Genomic DNA, 27,247 nt, shown 5'->3' on the forward strand with positions numbered 1-27,247 from the left:
ACCTTTCTTTTTATTTTTTTAGTGCATAGTATTCCACTATGAATGCACCATCATTTATTTAACTAGTCTCCTACTAAAAGACATTAAGATGCCTTCCAAACTTTTGCTATTACACAATATTCCATGTACCTAAGTCATTTTGCACATAAGCAAATATATTCTTTGGATCAATTCTCAGCAGTGCAATTGCTGGGTCAAAGGTATATGCATTTTTTATTTTGATAATACTGATATGTTGCCAAATTGACTCCCTTAGAGGTTGTAGGAGAGCCTCACTGAGCATTAACTTCTGGATTTTGCCAATCTGGTTATGAAAAGGTTATGTCAGAGGAGTTTTAAACTACATTTCCCTTATATTGAGTGACACTGAGGATCCTTTCATGTTTTCTTCCTTTTCTGTATATGGCCACTGTTTTGTTTTGTTTTGTTTTGTTTTTAACTTATCTATTTATTTTGATAGGGAGGTGGGGAAAGAGAGAGAGCAACAGGGGAGGGACAGAGAGAGGGAGAGCAGTCAGGAGAGGGGCAGAGAGAGAGAGACCAATCAGGGGAGAGGCAGAGAGAGAGAGACAGAGAGAGACAGAGAGAGAAAGAGAATATTAAGCAGGCTCCACTGCAGAGCCGACTTGGGGCTCAATCTCCCAAACCGTGAGATCATGACCTAAGCTGAAATCAAGAGTTGGATACTTAACCAGCTGAGCCACCCAGGCACCCCACTGCTCATTTTTTCCATTGAGTTTATTTGTAGTACTTTATATATTAAGAAAATCACTTCTCTGTATTAGGAATTATACGTATTTTACATCAAACTGGAGTGCTGTAACTTTCAATAGTTTTGAAATAGTTCCAGAGCACTAACTCTGAAACCAGACTGCCTGAGTTTAAATCCTGGCTCTGCCACTTACCGTGTGACCTTTAGCAAGTTACTTAACCTCTCTATGACTCAATTGATCAGTGAACTAGTGTTGTTAATCGTACCTACCCCCACAGGGCTGTTGCAATGAGAAGAATGAATCTATGGAAAGGGCTTAGAAAATATGTGGCATGACAAGGACTATATAAGTATGTTTCTTCCTTTAATGTCAAATTGAATGTTATTAATTTTTTAAAAAAATTTTTTAACATTTACTTCTGAGAGACACAGCATGAGTGGGGGAGGGGCAGAGAGCGAGGGAGACACAGAATCCGAAGCAGGCTCCAGGCTCCGAGCTGTCAGCACAGAGCCTGACGCGGGGCTCGAACTCACGGACCGTGAGATCATGACCTGAGCCGAAGTCGGATGCTTCACTGACCAAGCCACCCAGGCGCCCCAAATGCTATTCCTTTTAGATGCCATTTCAGAGAAAAACTTGTGCCTGCCTTGGCTTCAAATTCTGGAGATAAAATGGAAAAAAAAAAAAAAAAGGAATTGTTTTTACTTTTGATGGTAACATGCACCATCCAGATACCCAGCCTTCCTCAATCCATGGGCACGTAGGCCAAGCAGTCACCACATCTACTCCTCCTAATAACCCTCTTCAGTAAGGGATCATCGGGATCATCGTCACTTTGTGAGGTAACTGAGGTTCACAGACAGCCAAATGACTTGCCCAAGACCAAGCTCCCTTTCGGCCTTGATTTGCAAATGTTCTTTGATCGTTCCGTGGTGCGCCTGTAGCAGATCCCCAAGGCAGAACCAGCTCTCTGGCCGGCTGGCTGCCATTCACTCAGCTCCGGCCCCAAAGCCAACTCCTTCCTGCCATCCTCCAGCAACCCTAGCTCTTCCGGCCTGAAATCCCATTTGACTCCTCCCACAGAATTCATCAAGCCTCGCAGATGCTTCCTACTGGGAAATGTGTCTCCCATCTACCCTCATTTCCATCCCAGCTGCCACCACTCTGGCTCAGCCCTGACTACCTTTCACAGGAACTGTTGGCTGCAGTAAAGCTCCTCAAGAGCCTCCCCGCCGACGTCCACAATCTTTTCCTCTCCAGTCTCTTCTGCTGTGCTGCCCTGATCTCTCCGAAGCCCAGCGTCAGTCCTGACCTGCCCCATTCTCAAACCTTCGGACCCCTCCGCCCTGTCCATTCCCTAACATTTGGCCCAACCTATCTGGCTGGTTTTGCTTCCCAGACTCCCCTCCCATGCAGCCAAATGAATTCCTGTTCCTTGAACAGGCTTCCAGTCAGGTTTGTTCAGTTTAGAGTTTTTCTCTCTGCCTTCTCTTGTGGGCCACTCAAGCTTCACAAAGCTGTCCTTTATTGTGACTCTACTCACTTCTCATTCCCCTCGCCACCTCTCCCCTGCTCCACACCCTGCATTTGTTTGTAAACTCCTTGAGAGCAGAAATTCTACCTTATTATGGATTGAAATGCTTTCACATAGAGATACAACTGATAAACCACACAACCCATTTCCTAATTGGTCCAGCCACGCATAGGGGCCTGGGTTAAAAAGGCACATGGTGTGCCAGGCCTGCTAGGGAAAACGACCAACCCAGACCTATTTGTTTAATTTCTTTTTCTTTTTTCAAGCCTGGCCTATTTGGACCCAGATCTTCTCACAGAACCGTCCCTTCTGGCCAAGTGCCCATCACAGGTTTCTAGAAGTTCTGATAGCTGTCAGTTGATACCTGGTACAGAAACAGCATACACAGAACATTCTAGAAATATTGGTATGAACAAACTTTGCGCTGGAGAGAACATCAGAACAGCAGATCAACTTCATTGTTTCATGCAGGCACAAAAGGGTAAAAGACTCGTCCTAGGTCACACAGAAAAGCGGGAAAACAGAACTAGACCTAGGAGCGAGATTCCTAGTGGCAGTTCAGGCCACGCTCCTCTGCACCTTAGAGCCATCTAGGAACAGCAGCCTCAGCCACCTGAGGTCACTGCCCAAGAAGTCACCACCCGTTCCTTTTTCTCCCTCATCTAAGAGACTCCTTTCCCCTTCCCTCAACAAAATCTTTCCTCCTCCCCAAGTCTCAGCTTTGAAGGTAGTAGTCCCGAGCGGCGAGAGGATTTCTCCGGGCTGGACCCATCGGCTTCGGGGAGACAAGGTACCCCTTGGCTGGGTTACCCCGTGGCTGGGTTAGGTACCCACCTATTCCGAGGATGCAGCCTCGGAACTTCCGGGGTCAGAACTCACCCTCCTACCCTGCCCGGCCCCGCCCCAAACGCGTCCGGCCCCGCCCCAGACTCGCCGGCAGACACGCGGCCTCTACGCCAGGCCCGGGCGAAGCCGAACCCCCAATCTCCGCCCCCTCCAAGATCCACCCTATTGGCGTAGACAGTCAGAAGCCACGTCCAATAAGAAGGAAGGGGCGGCCGCCTAGTCCTATCCGCTGCGACAACACAAAAACGGACGCCACTAAGTGGCGGACGCTATACCTGGGTCTTTCCGGGTCCTTCCACGCTTAGCCCGTACTGGTGCCGGTCCTGGGCCCGAGAGAGATCCAGAAGGGACGCTCTAAGAAGTAAGTGTCTGCCGACGAGCGTGACCTTTGGCGTCGGTCCGGGGGCCGCTGCTGCTCCCCTCACAGAGCTCGGGATGGGATGGGCCGCGGGGGAAGGCCGGAGAAAGGGGCGGGGAGCAGCCGAGCACGTGGAACGCCGGCCCGACCGAGGCGTGGGTGGGTGGGGGGCTGGGCCGGCGAACTACCGTGCGCGGGCTTCGTGGGCGGGCACAGCTGGGCTCGTCTCGTCTGGTAGGTTCTTCTGCTCTGAACACCGGGTGGGGGGGGGCCGCGAGTGTCGCCGCTCTGCGTCGGTCGCGAAGGAGCGTTTTTTTTTTAAGCGCTGTTGCTGAAGGTGGCGCCCGACACCTGCCACTAGGCTGGACCGCGGACCCTTGGTGGCGGTTTTCCTGAAAGTTGAGGTTGTGTGCACGCTGAGCGCTTAACGGAGTGCTAGGCATTGTGCCAGCTATTTTCCAAGCCTTAAGTAAGTTTCCACCCCCACCAGCCCAGTGAGGTGGGCAGGACTACCTTTGTCAGACGCAGTAAGAGGCCTAGTGCGGTTTCGCTCGCCCAGGCTGACTACTGAACTAGTGAATGGTGGAGCCCCGGGTTGAACCCAAGCTTTCCGAGCTAACCTCCGCACCGAGTTGCGTGTTAGCGGGAGAGCCACCTTTCCCTGTTCTCAGGGTCCTGGAAGCCTCATCGCACCCCGCCCCCCCCCGTTGACCTCAGTGATACCCCTTTTCCCCCAGGTGGGCGTGGGGTAGTCTACACACCTTGTCCTGTGAACCAAACAGCAAGCAGGAAAGAAAACCGGGACAACTTCCTGGGGGAAACAAAATTCCAAAACCCCAAAGTCTGGCTTTAAATAACAATGGAAATTAGAGTTGGAGTGGTGTTCTGTGGGTGACCAAGCCCAGGGGCCTGACCAGCGGGGGTGGGATTCCTTTTCCACCACTCGGTGTGTCCTGCTGGGTCAGATACTTAGCCTAAGCCTCAGTTTCCTCATTGGTAAAATAGTTAAAAAAAAAAAAAAAAAAAAACTCAAGGTGGGCTTGGCAAGCTCCTAGTAGAGGCCATTTTGTATTCTGCTTTACAAACCGTTCAGCATTAGCATTTTCCACATTACAATCCAGAGTCTCTATAACCTTAATTACCCTGTTAGAGTTTTAGGATGTTTCTCACTTTTAAATATCATCCTGATGCGTAGTAAATCTTTGTTTTTGAGATATAATTCACATATCATAAAATCCACCATTTTAAAGGGTACAGCTGGGTGGGTTTTGTAGTATATGTAGAAGGTCGTGCGACTATCCCCATGATCTTATTGCAGAACATTTTCATCACCCCAGAAAGAAACCTTGGCCCCATGCAGCCCAGGCGCCTCAAAGGGGCCTCGTTGGGCTCCAGACTGAATGCTGAGGCCCAGCTGCCAGGGCCTCCCAACCTGAGGTCTCCGGTGGGGGAGATGGAGCCTGTACCCCATGCTGAATTTTAGCCCTGGGCTGGAGCAAGGAGAATCATGCCTGCTCCCAGTGTGCAGGAAGAGTAGAGGCCCGGGGCAGCCCCACAATCCTACATGGTGTGGAGTTGATCCCACATGGTATGGAGTTGAGCAGGAGCTGTCTTGGGGGAGGGGGAGTGCCGGTTATCAGGAAAACTGGGATATTCCAGCCGTAGGCCTTTTGGAGAGCTGTGCCAAATCTTGGCCGCTCCTTTGGAGAGAACTGCCTGACTGTGAGGCAAAGCCGACCTCCGGGTGAGATCCTCCATCAGGCCTCTACAGAGACCCTAGATTTTGAAGCAGGGCCCGAAAAACTCAAGAACTTGCCCAACTCCTGGATTATCCACAAGTGGAGATTCAGACTTGGAGCCAAAGGAGGTGAACCTTTGAAAGCTTATGCAGCCAAGGCAAAAATGAAATGAGATGACTTTACAGCAACTGTTAACAGCAAGGAATGGGGAAGCTAAGCGGAATTAGAAAGGACAAGTCCGCAAAACCATCTGTTGGGTATGTTGTTTCACAGGCAGAACCCAATTACAGACAGCTAGAGTGGGTGCTATCCAAACAGCTTTCATCTGGAGAAACCTATTGGCAGTTCTGAAAACCAAAAAGTCAAGGATACCAAGACTGTATTTCAGTTCTATCACTACTGAATTCTATTTCACCTCAAAGCGTTACAGATATACACTGCTGCCTACCAAAATACAGCAAAGGTTAATGAGGAAGGTTTATAGGTTTTTCAGAAGTTCTAGGTATCCACCAGATTATCCACCTCATTTAGATAATGTGAGAACATAACCCAACGATCTCTCTCAGCCAGTACCTCAGGAAACTAAGAGGGCAGCTTTGGTTCCCTGTGAGGCCAACTGCTCCATCCCTGGGAATCCCAAGGGAGCTTGGCAAATCAAAAGCACACCTCCTGACTAGGTTTGCCAACACTGTTTCGGAACTAATTGGGATAAACTCATGGCAAGAGAAGCCGGTAATAAGAGACAAGGGTTTGGAAAAAAGGGAGAATTTTATTTCCGTGCCGGCAACCAGAGGAGGTGGCAGGCTCCAGCCTTAACTGACGTCCCAGCCTGCAAGATGGACACCTGTAGTTTTATACGGAGAGGTTCAGGAGGGTGTGTGCAAAAGAGCAGACAGGATGTGATCACAGTGGGTGGGTATGTGTATAGCAAGTGATCGTGGCCCGGGGAGGGAATGTTTGGGATGTGGTCTTCGGCGTTCTGTTGCTGTCAGGACTTTGCTGGCCTGGCGGTTGCAATGTTCTGGTCACTGCAAAACATCTTCATCAGTGCCTCAAGAAAGTATAATAAGAAAGAAAAACAGTAGGTTTCAGAGCATGAGTTAGGTGGTCCTGTCTATTTCTGGTTTTATGTGTTGGGGTTTATAGTGCTCGCTGACAGCAGATTAAGAGTTCCTTTTCAGAGATTGCTGTCAGCTAAGTGTATTTGGAAGGGGACAGGTATCTACCTGTTGACTGAGAGAGGATCAACAAGCAGATGATTTGAAATGTTACAGAAGAAGAAAATTAATTTTCTTACACTTTTTTCCATTTTTATCTTAAAATGACTCAGAATCCAGGATTACAATAGTACCCCTTGTCTGGGGGGACCCATTCCAACACCCCCAGTGGATGCCTGAAACCATGGATGGTACTGAAACCTGTATATACTATGTTTTTCCTATACATACATACCTGTGATAAAGTTTAGTTCCTAAATTAGGCATAGTAAGAGGTGAACAACAACTAATGATAAAGTGAACAATTACAACAGTGTACTGTGATAAAAGTTAATGTGAACATGGTCTGTCTGAAAATTTCTTATTTTATGGTATTCATCCTTTTTATGATGATGTGATGATAAAATGCCTGTGAGATGAATCAACATGTAGGCGTTGTGACACAATAGGCTGTTACTGATCTTCTGAAGATCTAACCAGAGGAAGATCCTCTGCTTCTGGATCTGATGGAGGATAACCAAAGCTGGGGAAAGTGAAACCGTGGGCCTGGGGGTCTGCTGTACTGAACTGTAAAACTTTATACTGGCCTGCCATGTTAAACCTCAGAATGAAATGCTGCTGGAAATAGGGGGGGAAATTAAGTTTGTGCTGACCTAAAATGGAGGTTTTAAAAAATATTACATACCCCCAGTCATTTTAACCTCTTACCTTGTGATAATGAGTGGGTTTTTTTGTATCATTACCTTCCTCTTTTTTTTTTTTTTTTTTTTAAGATTATGGATTTCAAAGTGTTTCATATTGCACTGTTCCTAGTCAAGAGTGCTATAGTAAGTAGATAACAGAAACCAAAAGATCTACCAATTCCAGTTAGCTTCTTTTAGGTCGACTCCAGAAAAGGATCCTATCTAGTTGTTCTGAATAAAAAATTCTATCTCATGAAACATTAAGTAAAAAGACCAAGTTTTTTTTTTAAACTTACTGAAACATGAAGTCTCATCATTCACTCTGTATATTTACCTTTCAATAGGTGTGTAACCAAACAGAATAAAGGAAATATGACACTAGTGTATCAGTGTTTTACAAATGCACAAGCATAAATTTTAATTTAAATGAAAGTCACATTCAACCTGATTCTGGTTTTAAAACAAACAAAACTGCTGTCATAGTAAAGTATTATATATGATACCATAGCTTTTGTTACCAAAGCTAATAATTTGGTGGAATGTTGCCTATGAAAACATAAACAGGTACACATGGGACATCATAAATCATTTAAAATTCTTGTTTTTGTTTTTTAATGTTTATTTTGAGAGAGAGCGCTCAGAAGGGGGGGTAGAGAAAAAGAATCCCAAGCAGACTCCACACCAGCAGTGCAGAGCCCAACTGGGGGCTCAATCTCATAACCGTGAGGTCATGACCTGAGCTGAAATCAAGAGTCAGTCCCTTAACCAACTGAGCCACCAAGACACCCATCATTTAAAATTCTATAAAAATTTACTAAGTCAGCACCTAGATAAAGGGTGTAACAGTGACTCTTATTCCTAAAAATATAAAACAATGTAATCAGAGTCTTTATCAACTAACCTGGAATGACTGAGAAAAGCAATTACTCATAACAGAAAAATAGACTCCCCAAGAAGCTTCTTTTATAAAGAACCTTGTGAGGGAGGAAATCTTTGTACCAGTGAGTCACTCCCCATTCTCTGCCTTCTCTTCCCCTACTCCAGGCCCCCTGGAAACCACCTCTTCCTTCCCCTCTCTCCTCCCTTTCTCTTTGTATCTGGATTTGCCTATTCTGGAGATTTCCTATACATTGATTCATACAAAATGTGGCCTTTTCTGTCTGGCTTCTTTCACTTAATGTTTTCGAGGTTCATCCACATTGTAGCAGGCATCCATACCTCACTCTTTTCATGGTTGAACTCTGTCCTGTGGATGTGGTGTATTTTGTTTATCTGTTCATCAGTTGAATGAGATTTGGGTTGTTTCTACTTTGGGACATTAACCAATACTGCTGTGAATGTTACCGTCCAAATTTTTGCATAGATACAGGTTTTCATTTCTGCTGGGTTTTTCTGAGTCATGTGGTAACGGTTGAAACTTTTGACAAACTCCCAGACTATTTTTCCAAAGTGGCTGCAGCATTTTGCTTTCCACCAGCAATGTTTGAGGTTTCTCCACATCCTCACCAATACTTGTAGTTACCTGTTATGTTTTTTTTTTTATTGTAGCCATCCTGATAAGCATGAAGTGCTAAGTGGTTTTGATTTACATCTACTTAGTGACTAATGATGTTGAACATCTTTTCATGTTCTAAGTGGCCATTTGTATGTCTAATTTTTTTGCTCATTATTTCATTGGGTTATTTTTCCTCTTAAGTTGTTTATATATTCTGGATAGCTAGATCCTTATCAAATATATGATTTAAAAATAATTTCCTTCCGGGGCGCCTGGGTGGCGCAGTCGGTTAAGCGTCCGACTTCAGCCAGGTCACGATCTCGCGGTCTGTGAGTTCGAGCCCCGCGTCAGGCTCTGGGCTGATGGCTCGGAGCCTGGAGCCTGTTTCCGATTCTGTGTCTCCCTCTCTCTCTGCCCCTCCCCGATTCATGCTCTGTCTTTCTCTGTCCCAAAAATAAATAAAAAACGTTGAAAAAAAAAAAAAATTTAAAAATAATTTCCTTCCATTTTGTGAGTTGTCTTATTACTTTGGGGGGGGGGGTTCACTTAATAGTGCCCTTTGCACTAAAGTTTTTGATTTTGATGAAGTCCAATTTATTTTTTTCTTATGCTTCAGGTGTTGTATCTAGGAAACCATTATTCCATGATCATGATGATTTATACCTTTATTTTCTTCAGAGTTTTATAGTTTTAAATATTGAATCCATTAGAGTCAATTTTTATGTATAATGTGAAATAGAGATCCAAATTCATTCTTTTGCAGGTGAATATCCAGCAGTCATAGCAGTTGAAAAGATTATTCTTTCCCTCATTGAATAGTCTTGGCACCTTTTTCAAAAATCAGTTGGGAGATGCATGGCTGGATTAGTCAGTAGAGCATGAGACTCTTATTAATCTCAGGGTCTTCCAATCCATGACATGGATGTTTTTCCATTTATTTAGATCCTCTTTAATTTCTTTGAGTGTTTTATAGTTTCAATGTACAAGTTATACACTTAACCTTGTTATATGTATTTCTAAGTATTCTTTTTGATATTATTGTAAATGGAATTGTTTTCTTTAATTTCAATTTTCAGATTGTTTATTGCTAGTATGGGATTACAACTCCTTTTTTTTTTTAATATCTTGTATCTTGCAAACTTGCTTAACTCATTTTTCACCCCTAATAGTTTTTTTGTGTAGTCTTTAGGATTTTTTTTTTTTACATAAGATCATGTCATCTGCAAATACAAATAGTTTTACTTCTTTTCCTGCTTGGATGCCTTTTATTTCTTTTTCTTGCCGAATTGCCCCTGACTAGAACTTCCAGTACATTGTTGAATAGAAATGGTGAGAATGGACATCCTTGTCTTGTTCCTTATCTTCGGGGAAAACTTGCACTCTTTTCACCATGAAGTATGATGTTAGCTTTGAGTGTTTGTTTTAAGTAGGCTCCACACCCATGTGGGGCTTGAACTCACAACCCTGAGATCAAGAATCCCGTGCCCTAATGGCTGAGCCAGCCAGGCACCCCAGCTTTGGGTATTTTGTGGATGCCCTATATCAAGTTGAGGAAGTTATAACCTTTCTATGTCTAGTTTTTAATCATGAGAGGCATTCTGCATCTATTGAGATAATCGCATGGAGTTTTCCCCTCCATTTATTCTGTTAATATGCTGTATTACATGATTGATTTTCCTATGTTGAATCAAACTTATATTCCTGGGATAAATCCTGCTTGCTCATCATGTATAATCCTTTTTATATGCTTCTGGATTTGATTTGCTAGCATTTTGTTGAGGATTTGTGTGTCTGTGTCATAAGGTATATGCATATAATAATTTTGGTAAGTATTGCCCAATCACTTTCCAAAATTAAATCATGTTTCTTTGAAATTAACGTTGTTCTAACAGAATAATGGTCTCTTAGAAATTATTTTTCTTGGGGCGCTTGGGTGGCTCAGCTGGTTAAGCATCCAACTTCGGCTCAGGCCATGATCGCACAGTTCATGAGTTCAAGCCTGGCATCAGGCTCTGCTGACAGCTCAGAGCCTGGAGCCTGCTTCAGATTCTGTGTCTCCCTCTCTCTCTGCTCCTCCCCCCGGCTCGGGCTCTGTCTCTTTCTCAAAAACAAATAAAACATTTAAAAAAATTTTTAAAGGGGGGCGCCTGAGTGGCTCGGTCAGTTAAGCATCTGACTTCAGCTCAAGTCATGATCTCACGGTCCATAGGTTCAAGCCCCACATCGGGCTTTCTGTTGTCAGTGCAGAGCCTGGAGCCTGGTTCAGATTCTGTGTCTCCCTCTCTTCTCTGCTCTTCCCCTGCCCTCTCTCTCTCAAAAATAAATAGATGTTTAAAAAAATAATATTAAATATTAATATTTAATGTTAATATTTTTTTTAAATTTTTTTTTTTTATGTTTATTTATGAGACAGGGAGAGACAGAGCATGAACGGGGGAGGGTCAGAGAGAGAGGGAGACACAGAATCTGAAACAGGCTCCAGGCTCTGAGCTTTCAGCACAGAGCCCGACGCGGGGCTCGAACTCATGGACCGCGAGATCATGACCTGAGCCGAAGTCGGACGCTTAACCGACTGAGCCACCCAGGCGCCCCGAATATTAATATTTTTAAAAGAAATTATTTTTTTTCTTCAAGTACTTACAAGATTCTCTGAAAGGCAAAGCCAAGCCCAGCCTTCCACAACACATCTTGCTTAATGCCTGTCTGGCAAAGCAGCTGCAAAGAAGCTGGGATTCAGCATTTTCATCTAGCAAATTGTTGGTGAGCACTTCTATCAAGAATAGTTTCTCGGGACACTTGGGTGGCTCAGTCATACAGGCATCCGACTCTTGATTTCGGCTCAGGTCATGATCTCACAGTAGGTTCAAGCTCCACACGGGGTTCTGTGCTGACAGCATGAACCTGCTTGGGATTTTCTCTCTCCTCTCTCTGCCCCTCCCATGCTCAGTCTCACAAAACAAAACAACCAGCCTTAAAAAAAAAAAAAAAAAAAAAAAAAAGTTTCTCTACTTCAGCTCTATTTGGAGCTGGGTTAATTCATTGTAGGGGACTATCCTGTGTATTGTAAGATGGTTAACAGCATCTCTGACTTCTCACTAACTGGTAATGTCATCCACCTCCATCACTGCCCCTCCCCTCAAGTTGTGACAAACAAAACTGTCTCCAGACATTGCCAAAAGTCCCCTGGTAAATAAAATTGTCCTCAGTTAAGAAACACTGATCTAAAAACTGATAAATGTGAATTTTCTATTACTATCCAATAAAACTATCTCTAACTTTGAATTCAGATCTTCACTGTATATTTTGCTTTGGATCTACATTTGTCTCAGTCTGTGTCCTCACATGTTGATGACTCTCAAATCTGTATCTTTAGCCTTGTTTCCTCTCTGGATTCCCAGACGCTTTTTACAGCTGCCTGCCTCTGTTCTGCTGGCATCTTGAATTTGGTGTGTACAAAACGAGTCTCATTGTCTTCTCTCCCGCAAACTGCTCTTCTTCCTTTATTCTTGGTCTCCCAGGTCAGGACCCTACCAGTTAGTCACTTACTGGTTCCTCACTCCTCTGTCTCCACCTGTCACATGAAATTCACCTGAGTCTGTCTAAATTCAAGATCCTCTGTCCCAAGTGTCACTTCCATAGCCGGTGAGTTCATCTCATCTGGTTTGCTGCAGCAGTCCTTAACTTCCAGCTTATTCTCTGCGCTGCCTGTATAGTGCCCTTTCCAACATGGATGTCTAATCATAGCAGAGGCCTCATGGGCTGGCCCTGCCTGCCTTTCCAGCCTCATCCCTCAACCACTTGTACTTTAGGCTCTGGCCATAGCAAACTGCTTGCTGCAGGCTCCTCACCCCCTTGCCTGACACTCCAACCGCAACTCAGACTGTCTCTCCCCTCTAGCCCTTCCACTCAGAGCAATGACTCTCTTCTTTTTTGCTACACCTGGAGAGACCTGAGTCTTCACTTTTGAGGCACTGCGGGAACCGGTTCATACATCTACGTCCCTAGTGATCAACCAGCGTCTTGAGAATGGAAACCACAGTTTATTTCTCTCTGCCTGCTCCCCAGGGCTCAGTGGGTTCTCTGTAAATCTGTGTTGAATAGCAAATGAAAGTGCCTAGAGCAGAAAGGGGCTACCTGGGATTTTAAAGTAGCTGCAGGGTTGTTTTGGTGTTTGTTTAGTTCAGTGAACATTTACTGAGAACCGGCTAGGTCATAGGTGCTAGGAACAGAGGAAGGAACAAGGCAGGATCTTTGCTTAGAAAATTCACATCACAATTCACATCACATTTAACATGAGATGGGAGTACAAAGTTCGGTACAGAGTGATAAGGACAAGTGTAATGCATAAAGTGGATACTGAGAGTGAACTAGATCTGTATTTGGGAAGATTCTCCCCACCCCTGAAATAGGCTTCTTAAAAGTACAAAAAGATCCCTTTTCACCATACTCTAATCCTTTCTGTGTTTAGTCTACTTCTATTTGTTGTGACTTTTTAAAATGACTTTGGCTTGGGGCGCCTGGGTGGCTCAGTCAGTTAAGCATCCAACTCTTGATTTCAGCTCAGGTCATCATCTCACAGTTTGTGAGATCGAGCCCAGCGTTGGGCGCCATGCTGACAGTGTGGAGCCTTCTTGGGATTCTCACTCTTTCTCTGCCCTTCCCTCCCCCCCCCCCCGCCCAAAATAAATAAATGAACTTGAAAAAAATAAAATGACTTTGGCTTGATGTTGCTTATCAGATTGGTTGATGATGTCAGCCTCTCATTCTGTTGCAGAACCTGAACCTGTATTTGTGTGAGGTGATGGTGTAGAAATATTCCAAAATCAGCACTCACTAGTTATTATTTACTGTGTCCTCGTCATTTTGTGCCCTTCTTTTGAGAATAAAGTTGCAGGTAGGCCATGCTCCTATCTCCTGATCTGAAGCCTTTGACTTAACCATTACTGTGTTCTTCCCTGGAGTCATGCATTATTTCATAATTAAAGCAAACTGGGGTCATATGTATAGAATGTGCAGTCTACAGAAATTTTTATCCTTTTATGTCAGTATGGCATCTTTTTCTTCTCTGTTTTTTGGGGTTTTTTTAATGTTTATTTTTGAGAGAGAAAGAAGAGAGAGTGTGAGCAGGGGAAGGGCAGAGAGAGGGAGACACAGAATCTGAAGCAGCTCCAGACTCTGAGCTGTCAGCAAGAGCCCAACTTGGGACTCGAACTCATGAACCGCGAGCGAGATCATGACCTGAGCCAAAGTTGAATGCTTAACCAACTGAACCACCCAGGCGCCCCTCTTCTCATCAATTTTCTTAACACTAGTCCTACCTATTTCCCTTTGTCTGCACAGTGCCTCTTAGCTTGTAACTTAACTAGTTAGTAAATACAACTCTATTCTTAAACGAAGATTAGGAAAATTGATCCTTAGGGAGACCCATATGTGTGGTGTCCAGGAGCCATGAAAATGGGTTGCTTAGGAAGATGAATAAAGTTGTTACACTGTTGAACAGAGGTGAAGGCGGCGGTAGTGATATTATTTACAGAGAAGAGAAAAAGGGATAGGTAAAAGCAGAGGGGGAGCTAGGGAGAGATCTTGGGCTCTGAGCCTATTGAGTCTGCTGTCACTTTGGAAGGAGGAGGTGGTGGTGGAAGAAGTGGATGCTCAGGAGGGATGTTAGGGCTTGGAGATGAATCTGTGTTGGCAGGTGAGATGATAGAAGTATGAAGAGGATCTAGGACAGAACAGTAGAAAACGCACTTATGGGGAAACCAGAAAAGGCTGAATTTGACAAGAGGAAAACCAAGAGAAAGATATTCCAGAAGCCAAAGAAAGAGTGAAGCTTCATGGCATCACATGTGGTAGGTAGGAATGGACTAAAAAGAGCCCACTGGCTTTGGCAAGTAGGACCTCACAGGAGCGTCTCGGCAGAAAGGCGAGGGAGGCGGCCTGACTGTAGTGGGCTGAGGAGTGACTGGGAAACCAACAGGTGGGATGTGTGCACGTAGACCACGTGCTCAGAATACGCCTCTTCCTTTTGGGTCGGAGAGGGAGCTCATACAAATGAAAAACCTGGCCGTGTTCGCGAGCTGAGAGAAGGACGGGAAATTGATTGAACATGCGTGGGAACGGGTGGCCGCAGAGTCTGAGGAATGTGAGCATCAGCCAGGTGGCGTGGGTTTGCCAGGAAGAGGCCCAGGGACGCCTGTTTCTCCAAGACCAGAGAGAAAACCGTTAGAAGTATGAAAGGCAGATGTTTGTGGAAGGAAGGGAGAGAAGTTGGGGTGTTCGTTCCTGGCCACATCTCTCTTCTCTGTGAGGCAGGGACCTATGCTAGCAAGTAAGGGCCGGAAGAAAGTGGGAAGAGTGTGAGGACAGTGGCAACACCCTGCGTTGTCGAGAGTGACTCCAACTGGGTTAATTCATACTGTCCCAGCAGAGGATGACAATTTAAGACAAAATAAGACATTTATGATGAGTCCACATCCGCAGGGCTACAGACTTTGCTTCACTAGTGCTCCATTCTGACACAGGACTGGAGAGCGTCTGGTGAAAGTAATCCGGGTTATGGGATGACCCAGTGGGGGAGGCAGACTGACTGTCTGAAGCAAGCAAACTGAGGACTTTGTTATAGAATTCGCAAAATGTTTGGGTAAGTACTAGACCAGAAGTCCAGACTTTTGGTGCTCTGATGCTAATAAGCATTCCCCACTCGGAAGTATAAGTTGGAAAATAGAGGCAAATAGATTTCTAGCCTATTCTTTGGCTGCATTCAGCCCTCGAAATGTTCTTCTAATTTTGTTATGGCATTTGAATATGGTTTTAAAGTATATTCAGTAAAAAAAAAAAAAAAAGTATTCGGTAAGATGTCATCATTGTCTCCCATGGGTTGGAGGTGGGGGGAGCCACCAGGTGTTGGAAAAGCATGAAACTCAGAGCAGCTGGTCCCTGTACCACAGTTTGATCTTTTTAAGACCTCTTACTGTGATTCCCAGTGTTGAAACTTGTGATTCAAGTGCTGGTTTCAGGCTATATAAGATTTGAAAAAGTCACTTGAAATATGGCAATACGTGTCATTAAGAAGTGTTTTTATTTCATTTTTATTTTTGAAAATGCATGTGCACACCTGTCCCCTTAACAGCTAGCATACTTCAGGAAGTTAAAACCTTTATACGGCATGTTGAGAAGTCCCACACACTAGCTCTCCTTTAGTTATTTCACAGTTTTCCCTGCTCAGTGCTGGAATTATGTAGGAGAAAGTGTTCACTGTCAACTGTTCTCTATGAATAGGGATGTGTGTGGATTGAAAGAAAAATTATATGCTCTGGTGTTACCTGGTAAAGAAAAGAAAGAAGAATAACCTAAGAATTTCCATGCCAGCCTCAACTGCCATCTAAAGTAATTGTGAGAATCTGTCATCACCTCACACAGTGACCCAGGGAACCAGAGGTTGGCAGATTGGCAGGCCAGGTGTTAACTGTGAGGTAGGAGAACTGTAGCCAAAGAAGTGGCTTCAGGAGCATGGGATTTTTTCGGTATCTCCTATAAAGGAGGCAGCCTTTATAGGCGAGGCTTGGTGTGTTGGCTCTGGTGAGAACCCATTTTGAGCCATCCTTTTGCCTAGCTCTGAGCATGAAGGAACTATCAAGAAGCAAGAAGGCGCCTTGGGTGGTCAAGCGTCAACTCTTGATATCAGCTCAGGTCATGATGCAGAGCCTGCTTGGGATTCTCTCTCCCTCTCTGTCTGCACCTCCCCTGCTTGCTCACATGCACTATCTCTCTTAAAACTAAACATTAAAAAAAAAAAAAAAAAAAGGCAAACGGGCGCCCGGGTGGCTCAGTTGATTAAGTGTCTGACTGTGGCTCATGTCATGATCTCACGGTTCGTGACTTCAGGCCCCGCGTCGGGCTCTGGTGCTGACAGCTCCGAGCCTGGAGGCTGTTTCAGATTCTGTGCCTCCCTCTCTCTGCCCCTCCCCTGCTCTCACTCTTGTCTCTCTTTCTCAAAAATAAATAAAACATTAAAAAAATATTTTTGTTTAAAACAAACAGAGAAGTGGGGCGCCTGGGTGGCTCAGTCGGTTAAGCGTCTGACTTCAGCTCAGGTCATGACCTCACAGTCCGTGAGTTCGAGCCCCGCGTCGGGTTCTGGGCTGATGGCTCAGAGCCTGGAGTCTGCTTCCGATTCTGTGTCTCCCTCTCTCTCTGCCCCTCCCCTGTTCATGCTCTGTCTCTCTCTGTCTCAAAAATAAATAAAGGTTAAAACAAACAGAAGTGCATACACACACATATTTGTATGTAAACTTTTTTTTTTCTCTTTTAGGAGCAGAAATGCATAAAAACAACAGGCAGAATAGAAGACGTGTGCGAAGGGGCCACCAGCAGAACCCTTGGTTCAGACAACACGTTTCTGACGAGAGGCAAGTGCTGCTGCCCAGTGCCACCCCAGCACGTGCAGCCTGTCCGTGAGCGGGAGTCACAGGGTTCTCATCAAAAGGCAGGGTCTGAGCCGGGGCCCAGTGCCACTGCTGCAGGTCAGCCTGCCCACCACCGATTGAGTAGTTAAGAGATATGGCCGGACTCTTTTCTTCTGAGAGTGACCATGACCTCTGTACAGAGTATTAGCCAGAGGCTTAGAAGGAGACCTTAACAGATAGAACTCGAGAGCCATTTTTCTGTTTTGCAGTCTTTTTCTCTCTCTCTCTTTTTTTCTAGCCAATGAAAATAGCTTCCCGGAGACCTAATTTCATTTAGCCTAAGTCCTTAGAAAGGCTAAATATGTAATATTGTATATAATAAACACAAAAAGGTGTAAAGAATAATACAATGAATGTCATGTACCCACTACCTAGTTTAGAAAGTAAAACTTAGTCTGTACTCAAAGTCCTCAGCGTAAAACATGTTCCATTCTCAACTTATTTTTCTTATGGCCAGAAGTCCTGTTGGCCTTGAGCTGTGGGGAGTGTCTTATCCTGCTGTAGGTGGGCATCTTGTTCTGGGACTGGACTGTGCTTCTTTCATGCAGAAATCTTTCCACAGCCCCCTCCTCACCAGAGAAAGCCTGCATGCCAATTTCAAAATTCTGCCGTACTTCAGACCTCCTTCTAACCTGGACGGGTGTCTTAACTACAGGGTCAGAAGATGCCAGATACCAAGAAGCTTCTCTAGAACAGATTAACCTAAACAGTAATAAAAACCACCAAAGTGTTGTGAAAAGAACAAGGGCTTTGGAATCAGAAGGTCTAGGTTTGACACTCTGCTTTTTCCTATGTGAATTTGGGCAAGTTACTTCACTCTGAGTCACCCTTGGACAAGAGAGCTAGTACAAGGTTTGCAATACTGTTATGTAAAGCCTCTGATGGGCTTCCTGCCTCTGAGCAGGCCCTTCATACATGGTGGGCCTCATTAGGTGCAGGATAAAATCGGTGACTCTGAGCCAGAATCCCAGACTTGACCCATATTGTGGAAAGATCAGGACGGTGCCCAGTGTTTGTATATTTTGTAAGGAGAGCTATGGATATTTTGGGGGCCCCGGGCCTTCGCACAAGAGTCCAATGTGCAGCGAAATGTGATCTGTGCAAAAAGAGCATTACTCTTCCTGGCAGGTACTGTGGAAACACGCCAGGCAGCCACCTTTTGGGCTCCATAGACAGAATGGAACAGCATTCCTTGGACTAGAAATGTAGACGTTTGTCATGATGCTTAATCCTTCTCTTGATGCTTAATCCTTCTCTTGCGGCAGCCAGATGAGCTGCCTCAGAAAGGTCCAGGCCATAAAAAGGGAGAGCAAATGATTTTCTCTGAAATGGCATAGTTAGAATTCACAGACAGAAGAGAAAGTTCTTTCATTCCTTCAGCCTAGTGATTCAGTTTGTATTCCTTTGAGGGATAGGCAGGAAGTTCTTGATTGTAAAGTGGATTTTGTCAGGATTCTAAAATTAGGTGTTTTGCTGTATCGTTATATCCTTCAGCCTGTAATTGCCACAGAAGCTGCTTGTAGTTTTGCAAATCAGGTGTTTAAACCATGGCTCTATCCCAGTATTAACTGAGCAAATCACCTCTGTGCCCTGAACCCCGGTTTCTCCATCTGTAAGCTTGTGTAGCTAGGTAAAATTTAAACCCTTTGTACTGCCGAATCCAATAAAGAATGAAATGCACCTGGCCTTGTAACTGCTGTTGAGCTGACAGATGAGCCCAGCTGGTAACATTCTCATTGGCAAAGATTTCTGTTCCCCTTTTCATTTGGAAATTTTGAAAAGATCTCACAAAATGTTCACATGAGGAGACAAGGAAAGGGAATTACTGTGACCCGTGTCCTGTTAAGGATGAGGAACCAAAACCTTGCCCTGACTTCTGTATATTTGTAGTAGGTAACACTGCTTTCCAGGAAAAGAGAGGTCAGAGCTCCCCAGGCAATCAGAAGAATCAGAGGGTTGAAATGAAGGCCATGGAACTGCCTTGACTGACCCCAGCAGGATCCCACAGTCAGAGAATGACTGAGACTCAAGCTCCTCACTGCAAGTTATTGTGACTGTGTGTCAACAGGTGTAACACAGTGGCACAGCAAAGCCCACAGGATTCTGGCCGTGCCGATGATGACGAGGCCCCATCGACCTCATCTGGCACAGCTGGGAGTTCTTCCGCGCCAGGTGAGGCGTCTGCTGGATGGTAGACCTCCTGTGTCCCTGCCCGTAGAAAAGATGAAACCTCATCCTGCCTCATCATCTGGTTCTGTTTTGGCTGCCCTTCTTAGCCATGTGTGTCTGCACTTGCATGTGGGTGAACTCCATGTGTGTCAACAACGCCCGTTCCCGGCTTGGAGGAAATTCTGGAGCAAATTAAAACACTGACTAAACATCCTGACTGTGTCAGGAATGGGGATTCTGAGGCAAATGGCTCCGCCAGTGCAGGACCGAAATGGGCATCGGACGGGGAGTGACAATGTTAGCCCACCTCCTGCCCCTCAGAAAAGACAGGCATCTGTAAGGGGTGGTGTGGACAGATCACTGGGTTCCTTCATAGGTGGGTCAGTGCGGTGTCTAAGTGGATTTCATTTCTTTTTGACTAAAGATCTTCCAGGGTATTACTTTGACCCGGAAAAGAAGCGCTACTTCCGCTTGCTCCCCGGACATAACAATTGCAACCCCCTCACAAAGGAGAGCATCCGGCACAAGGAGATGGAAAGCAAAAGGCTGCAGCTGCTGGAGGAAGAAGACAAGCAGAAAAAGGTGGGCTCCACACTCGTGATGGCCACATCCATCCACTGCTGATAGGAGGTGCCGAGCAGCTGCCTCTGTAACACTTAGCATGGTGCACTTCAGGGAATGTGACATCAACCTTCCACCATAGTAATCTGATGAAGCGAGTAAGAAGGCAAGAAATCTCCCACCCCCCTTTTCTTATCTGCAAAGTTTCATCAGTGATTCTCACATCTTGTCCTTTCTCAGAAGAATCTTGGGAAGTGGCATGAAATGGTTTCAGTACTTGTATATTTTAAATAGAAAACCGAGGGATATGGTTTGGATATGAGGAGTTCCTGCATCCCTTCTGGGGATTACATCCCAGCACATTTCAGTGGTTTATGGGGGCCCCCGGGTCACTAGTAGTCGAACAGAAAGCAGACATGAGTGACCAGTGCCATTCTTGTGTTCACTAGTGGGGTGGCTTCATCTCCCCAGGCATAAATTGATGGGGAGTCTGGACGTGGGCACCAAACCAAATTCCTAGCTCACACGTTCTTTCTTGTGATGGACTTTTCCTCTTGCCAAGAAGAGGAGACCATTAGAACTTTATGCATATAGTTTCTGCCAACTTAGTACGCTTGCTTTTTCATTACATCCTGTGGAACTGAAAACATTCTCCATTATCCCATAACATAAAACTTCATTACTCTTCTCTTCTCTTTTAATTTAGAAAATAGCCAGGATGGGCTTTAATGCATCTTCATTGCTCCAAAAAAACAAGCTGGGTTTTCTCAATGCCACCAGTTATTGCCGGTAAGACAATGCCTCGTTGTTAAGTTTCCTTCGTGAATATTCTTTTCCTATTTCTTATTTCCATGGTCCAAGAAGTCAGTCAGGATGGAGTACATAACCACTCTGTAAGGAGTCTTCACAGTTGGGAGAGGGGGGCTCAGCTCACAGCCTGCCTTCTGCTAAAACCAGCCCTGAGTGAAGCATTCTCTCTGTAGAGCAAGGGAAGTGGCTCATGTAGGAAGCCAAAGAGAGAGAGGGGATCTAGGCAGAGAAACTGAGCAGAAATTTCTCAAGATGTTTCCTCTGTGTTACTTGAAATCATTTTTAGTGTAATAGGAGGCCCTATAGCTTCATTCCCATGAGATTTCTGCTCCCTTCTCCTCTTCCAGCAAGTTGTCACCCAAAATAGAGCATTAAACAGATGTATGTGTTCTAAACTTTATACACTTGTAATGTCTGATATAATTCTAACCAAAACTCTGTGAGCTAGGTTGATATTTCCCCCAGTTTCCAGAAGAGACTGAGGCTTAGAGTTGATTGACTGGCTCAAGGTAAAGCTAGAAAGGGTGGAATTGTCTGACTCCCAACATCTGAGCTCCTAACCCCTACATTCTGCTGTCTCCCTGCTGTGCACGGAACTCATGTTATGAAGAAACAGCTTGAGTTTGAGTGCCTTATAGCACTTACCGTGGAACAAGGCCCCCTTCAGGGAAGGCCAGCCATGCAGGAGGTATCTGCCAAGTCGGGTCGGGTATGCCTCTCCAAATTTCCCTCCTGAGAGGGAAAGGAATTAAAGGTCTAGGTAGAAATACCTCTGTTCACCCTAAAACATGCTTTGTTCTTAGTGGGGTTGCGGCCATGATGTGGAGAGAGAAGGGGGTCCATACCTGGTTCTTGCTAGCTGGGTGCTCTTTGGCCTGCTGTTTCTTGCATATTTCAGGCAAATTCTTTTTGTCTCAAGAAAGAGTTGTACTAGATGATCCAAGAAAGAGTTGTACGAGATGATCCAAAGACAGATTGGTCTAGTTCATCTTCCTTTGACCCTGTGAACGGGCCACCCATTTCTTGGCCTTAGTTTTCCTAAGAGTTCTACAATTGAGGTTATTTAGGACCCTACTCAACTCCATTGCTGAGAATTACTTCGGAGGAGAAGTGGCTGACTAGGGGAGGCGGTCTCCAGGGTGTGGGCCAGGGCAGAGGCTCTGAGTCTGCTTCACGGGTGTCTTGTTACGACATCCATGCCCTCCCCGTCCCTCTTTCCCTCTGCAGTTTAGCTCATGAGCTGCGAGTGAGCTGCATGCAGAGGAAAAAGGTCCAGATTCAGAGCTCGGATCCCTCCGCTTTGGCAAGCGACCGATTTAACCTCATACTGGTGAGTGGGAGGGAGCGCCCTGCGGGTGCCAGAGGTATAGCTGCTGTCCCCGGACACTGCATGGCTTAACATTGGCTTTCATTGGGGCTAGCCGTGCGGAAGCCAGTGCCACAAAAGCAAGTGGTGTCCTCTTGGTTTTATGGTACTAACCAGTGCCTACTGGCTACCTGCTGGCAGGCGCTGAGCTGGCAGGGCAGGCTGTGCCGACCATCGTCACCCCCACTACAGCTCTTGTCATCTAATCTGAGAGCCTCAGCCTACCCCACATTGAGAACTGTCACAACGTAATTTTCCCTTTGGTGTGTTGTCTGCAAATTGAAAAGGTACACAGTGGACCAGGGGCTTCTAATCCTTTCTATACTGGGCATAATCTGGTGGTCAGACCTGAAGCACCAGTATCCTTTAGTAGCGACTATGTGTTATTCCCTTGCTTGCTGGCTCTGACCTCAGTGGCAGGGTCCTATAGGGTCTGTGCTCCTGGGCCTGCACGTCCAGCACAGCTCTGTCACGTCCTTTACAGGGAGCAGAGCATCTTCTCTGCTTTAGGTTAGACCTGGGCTGGAAGCCAAGGTTAAGGCCAGAGATTGCTGGAACCTAGGGTTCAGGGAAATGTTGGCAGAGGACCGAGAGTCCACTGCAAACAGAAGGCGATACACCACTGAGTTAGACCAGAAGCTTGAGGCCACAGGAGATCATGGCCTGTCCTGTAAGCCCTGTCCTTCCTGGAGGCCAGGAGACAGCTGAGAATTCGAGAAGGACACAAAATGGAGAACCTCAGCCTGGTGGTCTGCTGAAAGGACTGGAATCTGAAGCGACAGTGCCCACCCTTGAGGTCTTGCCCCAGGAGACCTCAACAGGAGAGCCCTTCTGCAAGGGGTATTCCAGGACTTGTGTTCTCTCCTGGCTTTACTCTCCTGTGTGTTTGGGGGCACAGTTTGACCTGAATCGCTGGAAAACTTTCTTGCAGTACTTTCCCCTCAGGAGCTCCTTCCCTGGGGTTCTTCCATAAAACTGGGTGGTGATGCCTGTGCTGTTGAGTATGGCCTGAGCCCCTGATCCTCCTACTTCATCTCACACAAGGCTGGCACTAGTGCCCAGATCTTCCCAGTCACCCAGGGTTAGACGTGACTGGCTGGCTGTGTGACCAGAGTATTGGGAAGGGAGCTTTGCCACCCAGAGATCAGCTTTTCAGATCTGATTCCAGTCTCTGTCATGATTCTTCAGGAAACTGTGCTTTCCAAGTAAATTTGCAAAGTGAATACAGTTTCACCAACATCCAAACCCATGTATGTGTGTATGTTGTATTTATAAGTATACATAAAACACTTAAATATGTAGGGTTTTGCTTTGAAATAGTTATTAACTACATTAAAAAATTTTTTTTAATTTGTTTTAATGTTTATTTTTGATAGGGAGACAGAGCGTGAGCAGGGGAGGGGCAGAGACAGAGGGAGACACAGAATCGGAAGCAGGCTCCAGGCTCCGAGCTGTCAGCCCAGAGCCCAACGCAGGGCTCAAACTCACAAACCGCGAGATCATGACCTGAGCCAAAGTCAGATGCTTAACCGACTGAGCCACCCAGGTGCCCCTAAAAAATTTTTTTTTATGTTTACTTCTTTTTGAGAGAGAGAGAGAGAGTACAAGCAGGGGAGTGGCAAAGAGAGAGGGAGACACAGAATCTGAAGCAACCTCTTGGCTCTGAGTTGTTGGTACAGAGCCCAATGCGGGGCTCGAACCCACAAACTGTGAGATCATTAACTGAGCTAAAGTTGGACGCTTAACCAACTGAGCCACCCAGGCCTGGCCCCTTTAATTTTTTTTTAACATTTATTTGTTTTTGAGAGAGCAACGGAGTGCAAGGCGGGGAGGAGCAGAGAGAGAGACACAGAATCCAAAGCAGGCTCCAGGCCCCGAGCTGTCAGCACAGAGCCCAACGTGGGGCTCAAGCTCAGAACTGTGGGATCATGACCTGAGCCAAAGTTGTACACTTAACCGACCGAGCCACCTGGGCGCCCCTGTAGTATTTTCTATTGTAATTTTTTCCTACAATGCAGTGGGTTTTTGTTTTTTTTTGTATCTCATTGAGGGGAAAAGTGCCCATGTAATGGGAATCCAGTTTTGTTTCCTCCTTTTACCCCTTCACAGTTATAACTAGCATTTTCCACATCGTTGTATGGCTTTCATGATGGCTGCGTGTCACCATGTGGCTCTTCCGGATGGATGTAGGGACTCTGCCAAACCGAGTTGTGAGTGGAGTCACTGTGCAGACCTCATGCCTCTTGACAGTTCCCCCTCATCGCCTTCACCCCCACTCCTGGACTGCGAGATCAGATGCCTGTTAGCTTTGCCCAGTGACAGCTGGACTGAGTAGGTGCAAGTCAGGTTACCTCCATGCTCCCTCATGGGTGGGAGCACTCACCAAGTGAAAATGCTCAGAGCATGGGATCTAAGACAGATGGCAGGTGGTCTTAGGCAGCTCACCTGGCTCAGCCTGGGAGGTCACCTATGGTCTCCTTTCCCCTCCAGGCCGATACCAACAGTGACCGGCTCTTCACGGTGAATGATGTCAAAGTCGGAGGCTCCAAGTATGGCATCATCAGCCTGCGTGGTCTGAAGACCCCCTCGCTCAAGGTGCATATGCACGAAAACCTCTACTTCACCAACCGGAAGGTACATTGCCTTTCCCATTAGCCTCGCGACCCCCTTTGCCTTGGATGCAGGGGGCCTGCAGTAGTTGGCCCAATTTAGAGTAGAGAAGAGAACCTTGGGTACCTCATTCTACCAAGAGAAAATGGAGTTTTAGATCTTGATAACCTATAAGGGAAGAAAAGGGCCTCAGGAGTTTCTTATCTTAGAAGAGAAATAACTGTCAATAGTTGGGAGAAGGCAGCTGTCAATAGTTGGGAGAAGCAATAGTTGGGCTTCTTTAGGCTTGAGAGGCTTCTTTAACTGCTTATACAGACCTTCCCTCCAGAGGATCGAGGTGACCCGAAGGAGCCTATGCCAGGCACCGAGTTCCTGGGCAGTGGGCTGTTGTAGTCTTTGTGGATAGTCCTCCAGTGCATCAGTCACTCAGCCAGTCTGTGGCCTACCCAGAAGTTACATAAATAAAAAGAGGTTACATAAATAGAATATACATAAAGATGAGAGGTTACATAAATATAATACAGCACAGCTTGCCGTCTAGGGAGCAACCTTTAAATTGCACTTGGGTGATGGCTGCATGTGTAAAAAGCTGTGTGACATTCTATTCATTTGGGACATGAGCCACAAGATGGATACAGGTTGAAAATGGTTTCGGAATGAAATGAAATACAGTATGCCTTTCAGAGTTGGGTTTTGTCCCCTTCTGTTGCCGAGAACCCGTCCCCAAATCAGAAAGTTACTAGATGTCTCACTGTGAGGTCCATACTGATGACAAAGGACCAAAGCCTGGGGGTTACTTCCTCCCTGTTCCTCTCAAGGTGCTACATGGTGGAGCAGGGAACTTCCCTGTTCTGACACTTGTTCCAGCGTCTTTAAAAGGAGTGAGACCTGAAGAAAGAAGCCCCATGTCTGTATCCCTACTAGTTATTCCATAGGCAAGCATTGTCTATTTCTCTCCATGAGTTGGCAGTCAAACCAGTCTTTCTGTCTTGCTGTGTGTTTCCTCACCAGGTGAACTCTGTGTGCTGGGCCTCGCTGAATCACTTGGATTCCCACATTCTGTATCTTTTGGCAGACGAAGAGGTTTGGTGGGCAGGCCAGGCCCTGATGAGGAGCTGAGTGTCTGTGGGGTTTGTGAGGTGGCGTCCTAGGGGCCAGAGAGGTCTGCACCATTTTGTGTGCACATCTCACCCTTTAGGAAGGAGCATTGCCGCTAGGTAGAGAACAAAGATTCCCATGGAGCACAGAGAAGTAGTCGAGGTCCCAGGGTGACATTGATGTCACTATGTGCCATCACTGTTAAGATCTGTAAAAGAACTGGGGCGCCTGAGTGGCTCAGTCAGTTGAGCGTCTGACTTCAGCCCAGGTCATGATCTCGTGGTTCGTGAGTTCGAGCCCCACATCGGGCTCTGTGCTGACAGCTCGGAACCTGGAGCCTGCTTCGGATTCTGTGTCTCCCTCTCTCTCTGCCCCTCCCCTGTTCACACTCTGTCTATCTCTCCTTCAAAAATAAATAAACATTAAAAAAAAAAAAAGATCTGTAAAAGAATAGTAAAGCCTTAGGCAGAAACCCCACATCCTCCTGAGGTGAAGGAGGAGGAACTCAGAGCTGCAGTGGTTTGAGGGTGGGCTGGACCCCTTGCGGGGGAAGGCTGAGGGCGTACATCAGTAAAAGGGATTCCTTTGGCATTGGACATGAGTGTGTGGGCTCTGTGCCTGGGGTCCCTGCCAGACATGGCCTTCTTTAGAGCCCTCTTCTTGTAGCCTCTTCCCTCTCAGAGAGCGATCAGGGTTCTTCTAGGAGCACTGGAGCGTAGTTTCAGGCTAGCTAGACCCTTCCCCTGGAGTCCCTGAGGGCTCTTGACGCACAAGACACCTGTCTGTCTCGTGCTTCTGAGAGTAATATTGTTTGAGCCAAAGCCACACATTCATATGTCTTGTCCTTGGTTCATTTCCATAATAAATGAGTTCTTGAAACTATGTGACCACTCATTGTACCTAACACCTATTTCGTGAGTTGTCACGAGGCTAATATTAGTTAATATCTGTGAATGCACTTAGCACAGTGCTTGTCACATCATGGGTCCTCAACAAATAATGGTTTCAAAAAATTGGAACCTGTTGGGGTTTTTTAGTTTGTTCTATGGCACTCTGTCTCTCTTTTTTTATTTTTATTTATTTTGAGAGAGAGCGTGAGTGGGGAAGGGACAGAGAGAGAGAGAATCCCAAGTAGGCTCTGTGCTGTTAGTGCAGAGCCACACTCAGGGCTCAAACTCACAAACCGTGAGATCATGACCTGAGCTGAAATCAAGAGTGAGATGCTTAACTGACCGAGCCACCTAGGCATCCCCACGGCACTCTGTTTTTAAAACATTTTATTTTATTTTAAAACACTCTATTTTAAAAACATTAGAGATTCTGGTTATACATTTTATATAAGACACACAAAATTGTGTGTGTTCTGTAAATCGAAAATTCTATGTGGCTTTCATTTGGTGGGATTCTGTGGAAGGATAAGGCCACCTGTTACTGTGATCTTACAAGAGGACAGAAGAGACCAAGTCTTAAAGGAGAGAAAACAACCTTGCTCTCATTTCTGATCTTAAAACAGGATAACATTTTCCCATGTTTCTCTCCTTAGGCTAAGGAGAGGATAAAAATCCATATAATTGGTTTTAAAG

The 27,247-nt window shown here is 45.8% G+C and overlaps 1 protein-coding gene across 9 annotated transcripts in view; it reads left to right on the forward strand.

Annotated features, from left to right (window-relative positions):
* The first annotated feature begins 3,304 nt into the window (after positions 1-3,304).
* DCAF4 (DDB1 and CUL4 associated factor 4) overlaps positions 3,305-27,247 on the forward strand; it is a 32,791-nt gene continuing 8,848 nt past the window's right edge. For 2 of the 9 annotated variants that reach the window (XR_006218981.1, XM_042990042.1), the window contains exons 1-8: positions 3,591-3,685; positions 16,897-16,993; positions 19,119-19,222; positions 19,644-19,801; positions 20,487-20,569; positions 21,818-21,920; positions 24,447-24,590; positions 25,578-25,627. Coding sequence is in view for 8 of the 9 variants with exons in the window: in XM_042990042.1 (XP_042845976.1) it covers positions 16,905-16,993; positions 19,119-19,222; positions 19,644-19,801; positions 20,487-20,569; positions 21,818-21,920; positions 24,447-24,590; positions 25,578-25,627 (731 nt within the window). In the remaining variant the exon portion in view is untranslated. Of the gene's footprint in view, positions 3,455-3,590; positions 3,686-3,733; positions 3,921-11,219; positions 11,346-15,106; positions 15,226-16,896; positions 16,994-19,118; positions 19,223-19,643; positions 19,802-20,486; positions 20,570-21,817; positions 21,921-24,446; positions 24,591-25,577; positions 25,628-27,247 lie in introns of those variants that run through there. The other 7 variants (XM_042990045.1, XM_042990047.1, XM_042990048.1 and 4 more) reach the window with 7 other exon arrangements.

Source organism: Panthera tigris, chromosome B3, assembly GCF_018350195.1.
Source record: "Panthera tigris isolate Pti1 chromosome B3, P.tigris_Pti1_mat1.1, whole genome shotgun sequence".
In the NCBI taxonomy this organism is placed as follows: Eukaryota; Metazoa; Chordata; class Mammalia; order Carnivora; family Felidae; genus Panthera; species Panthera tigris.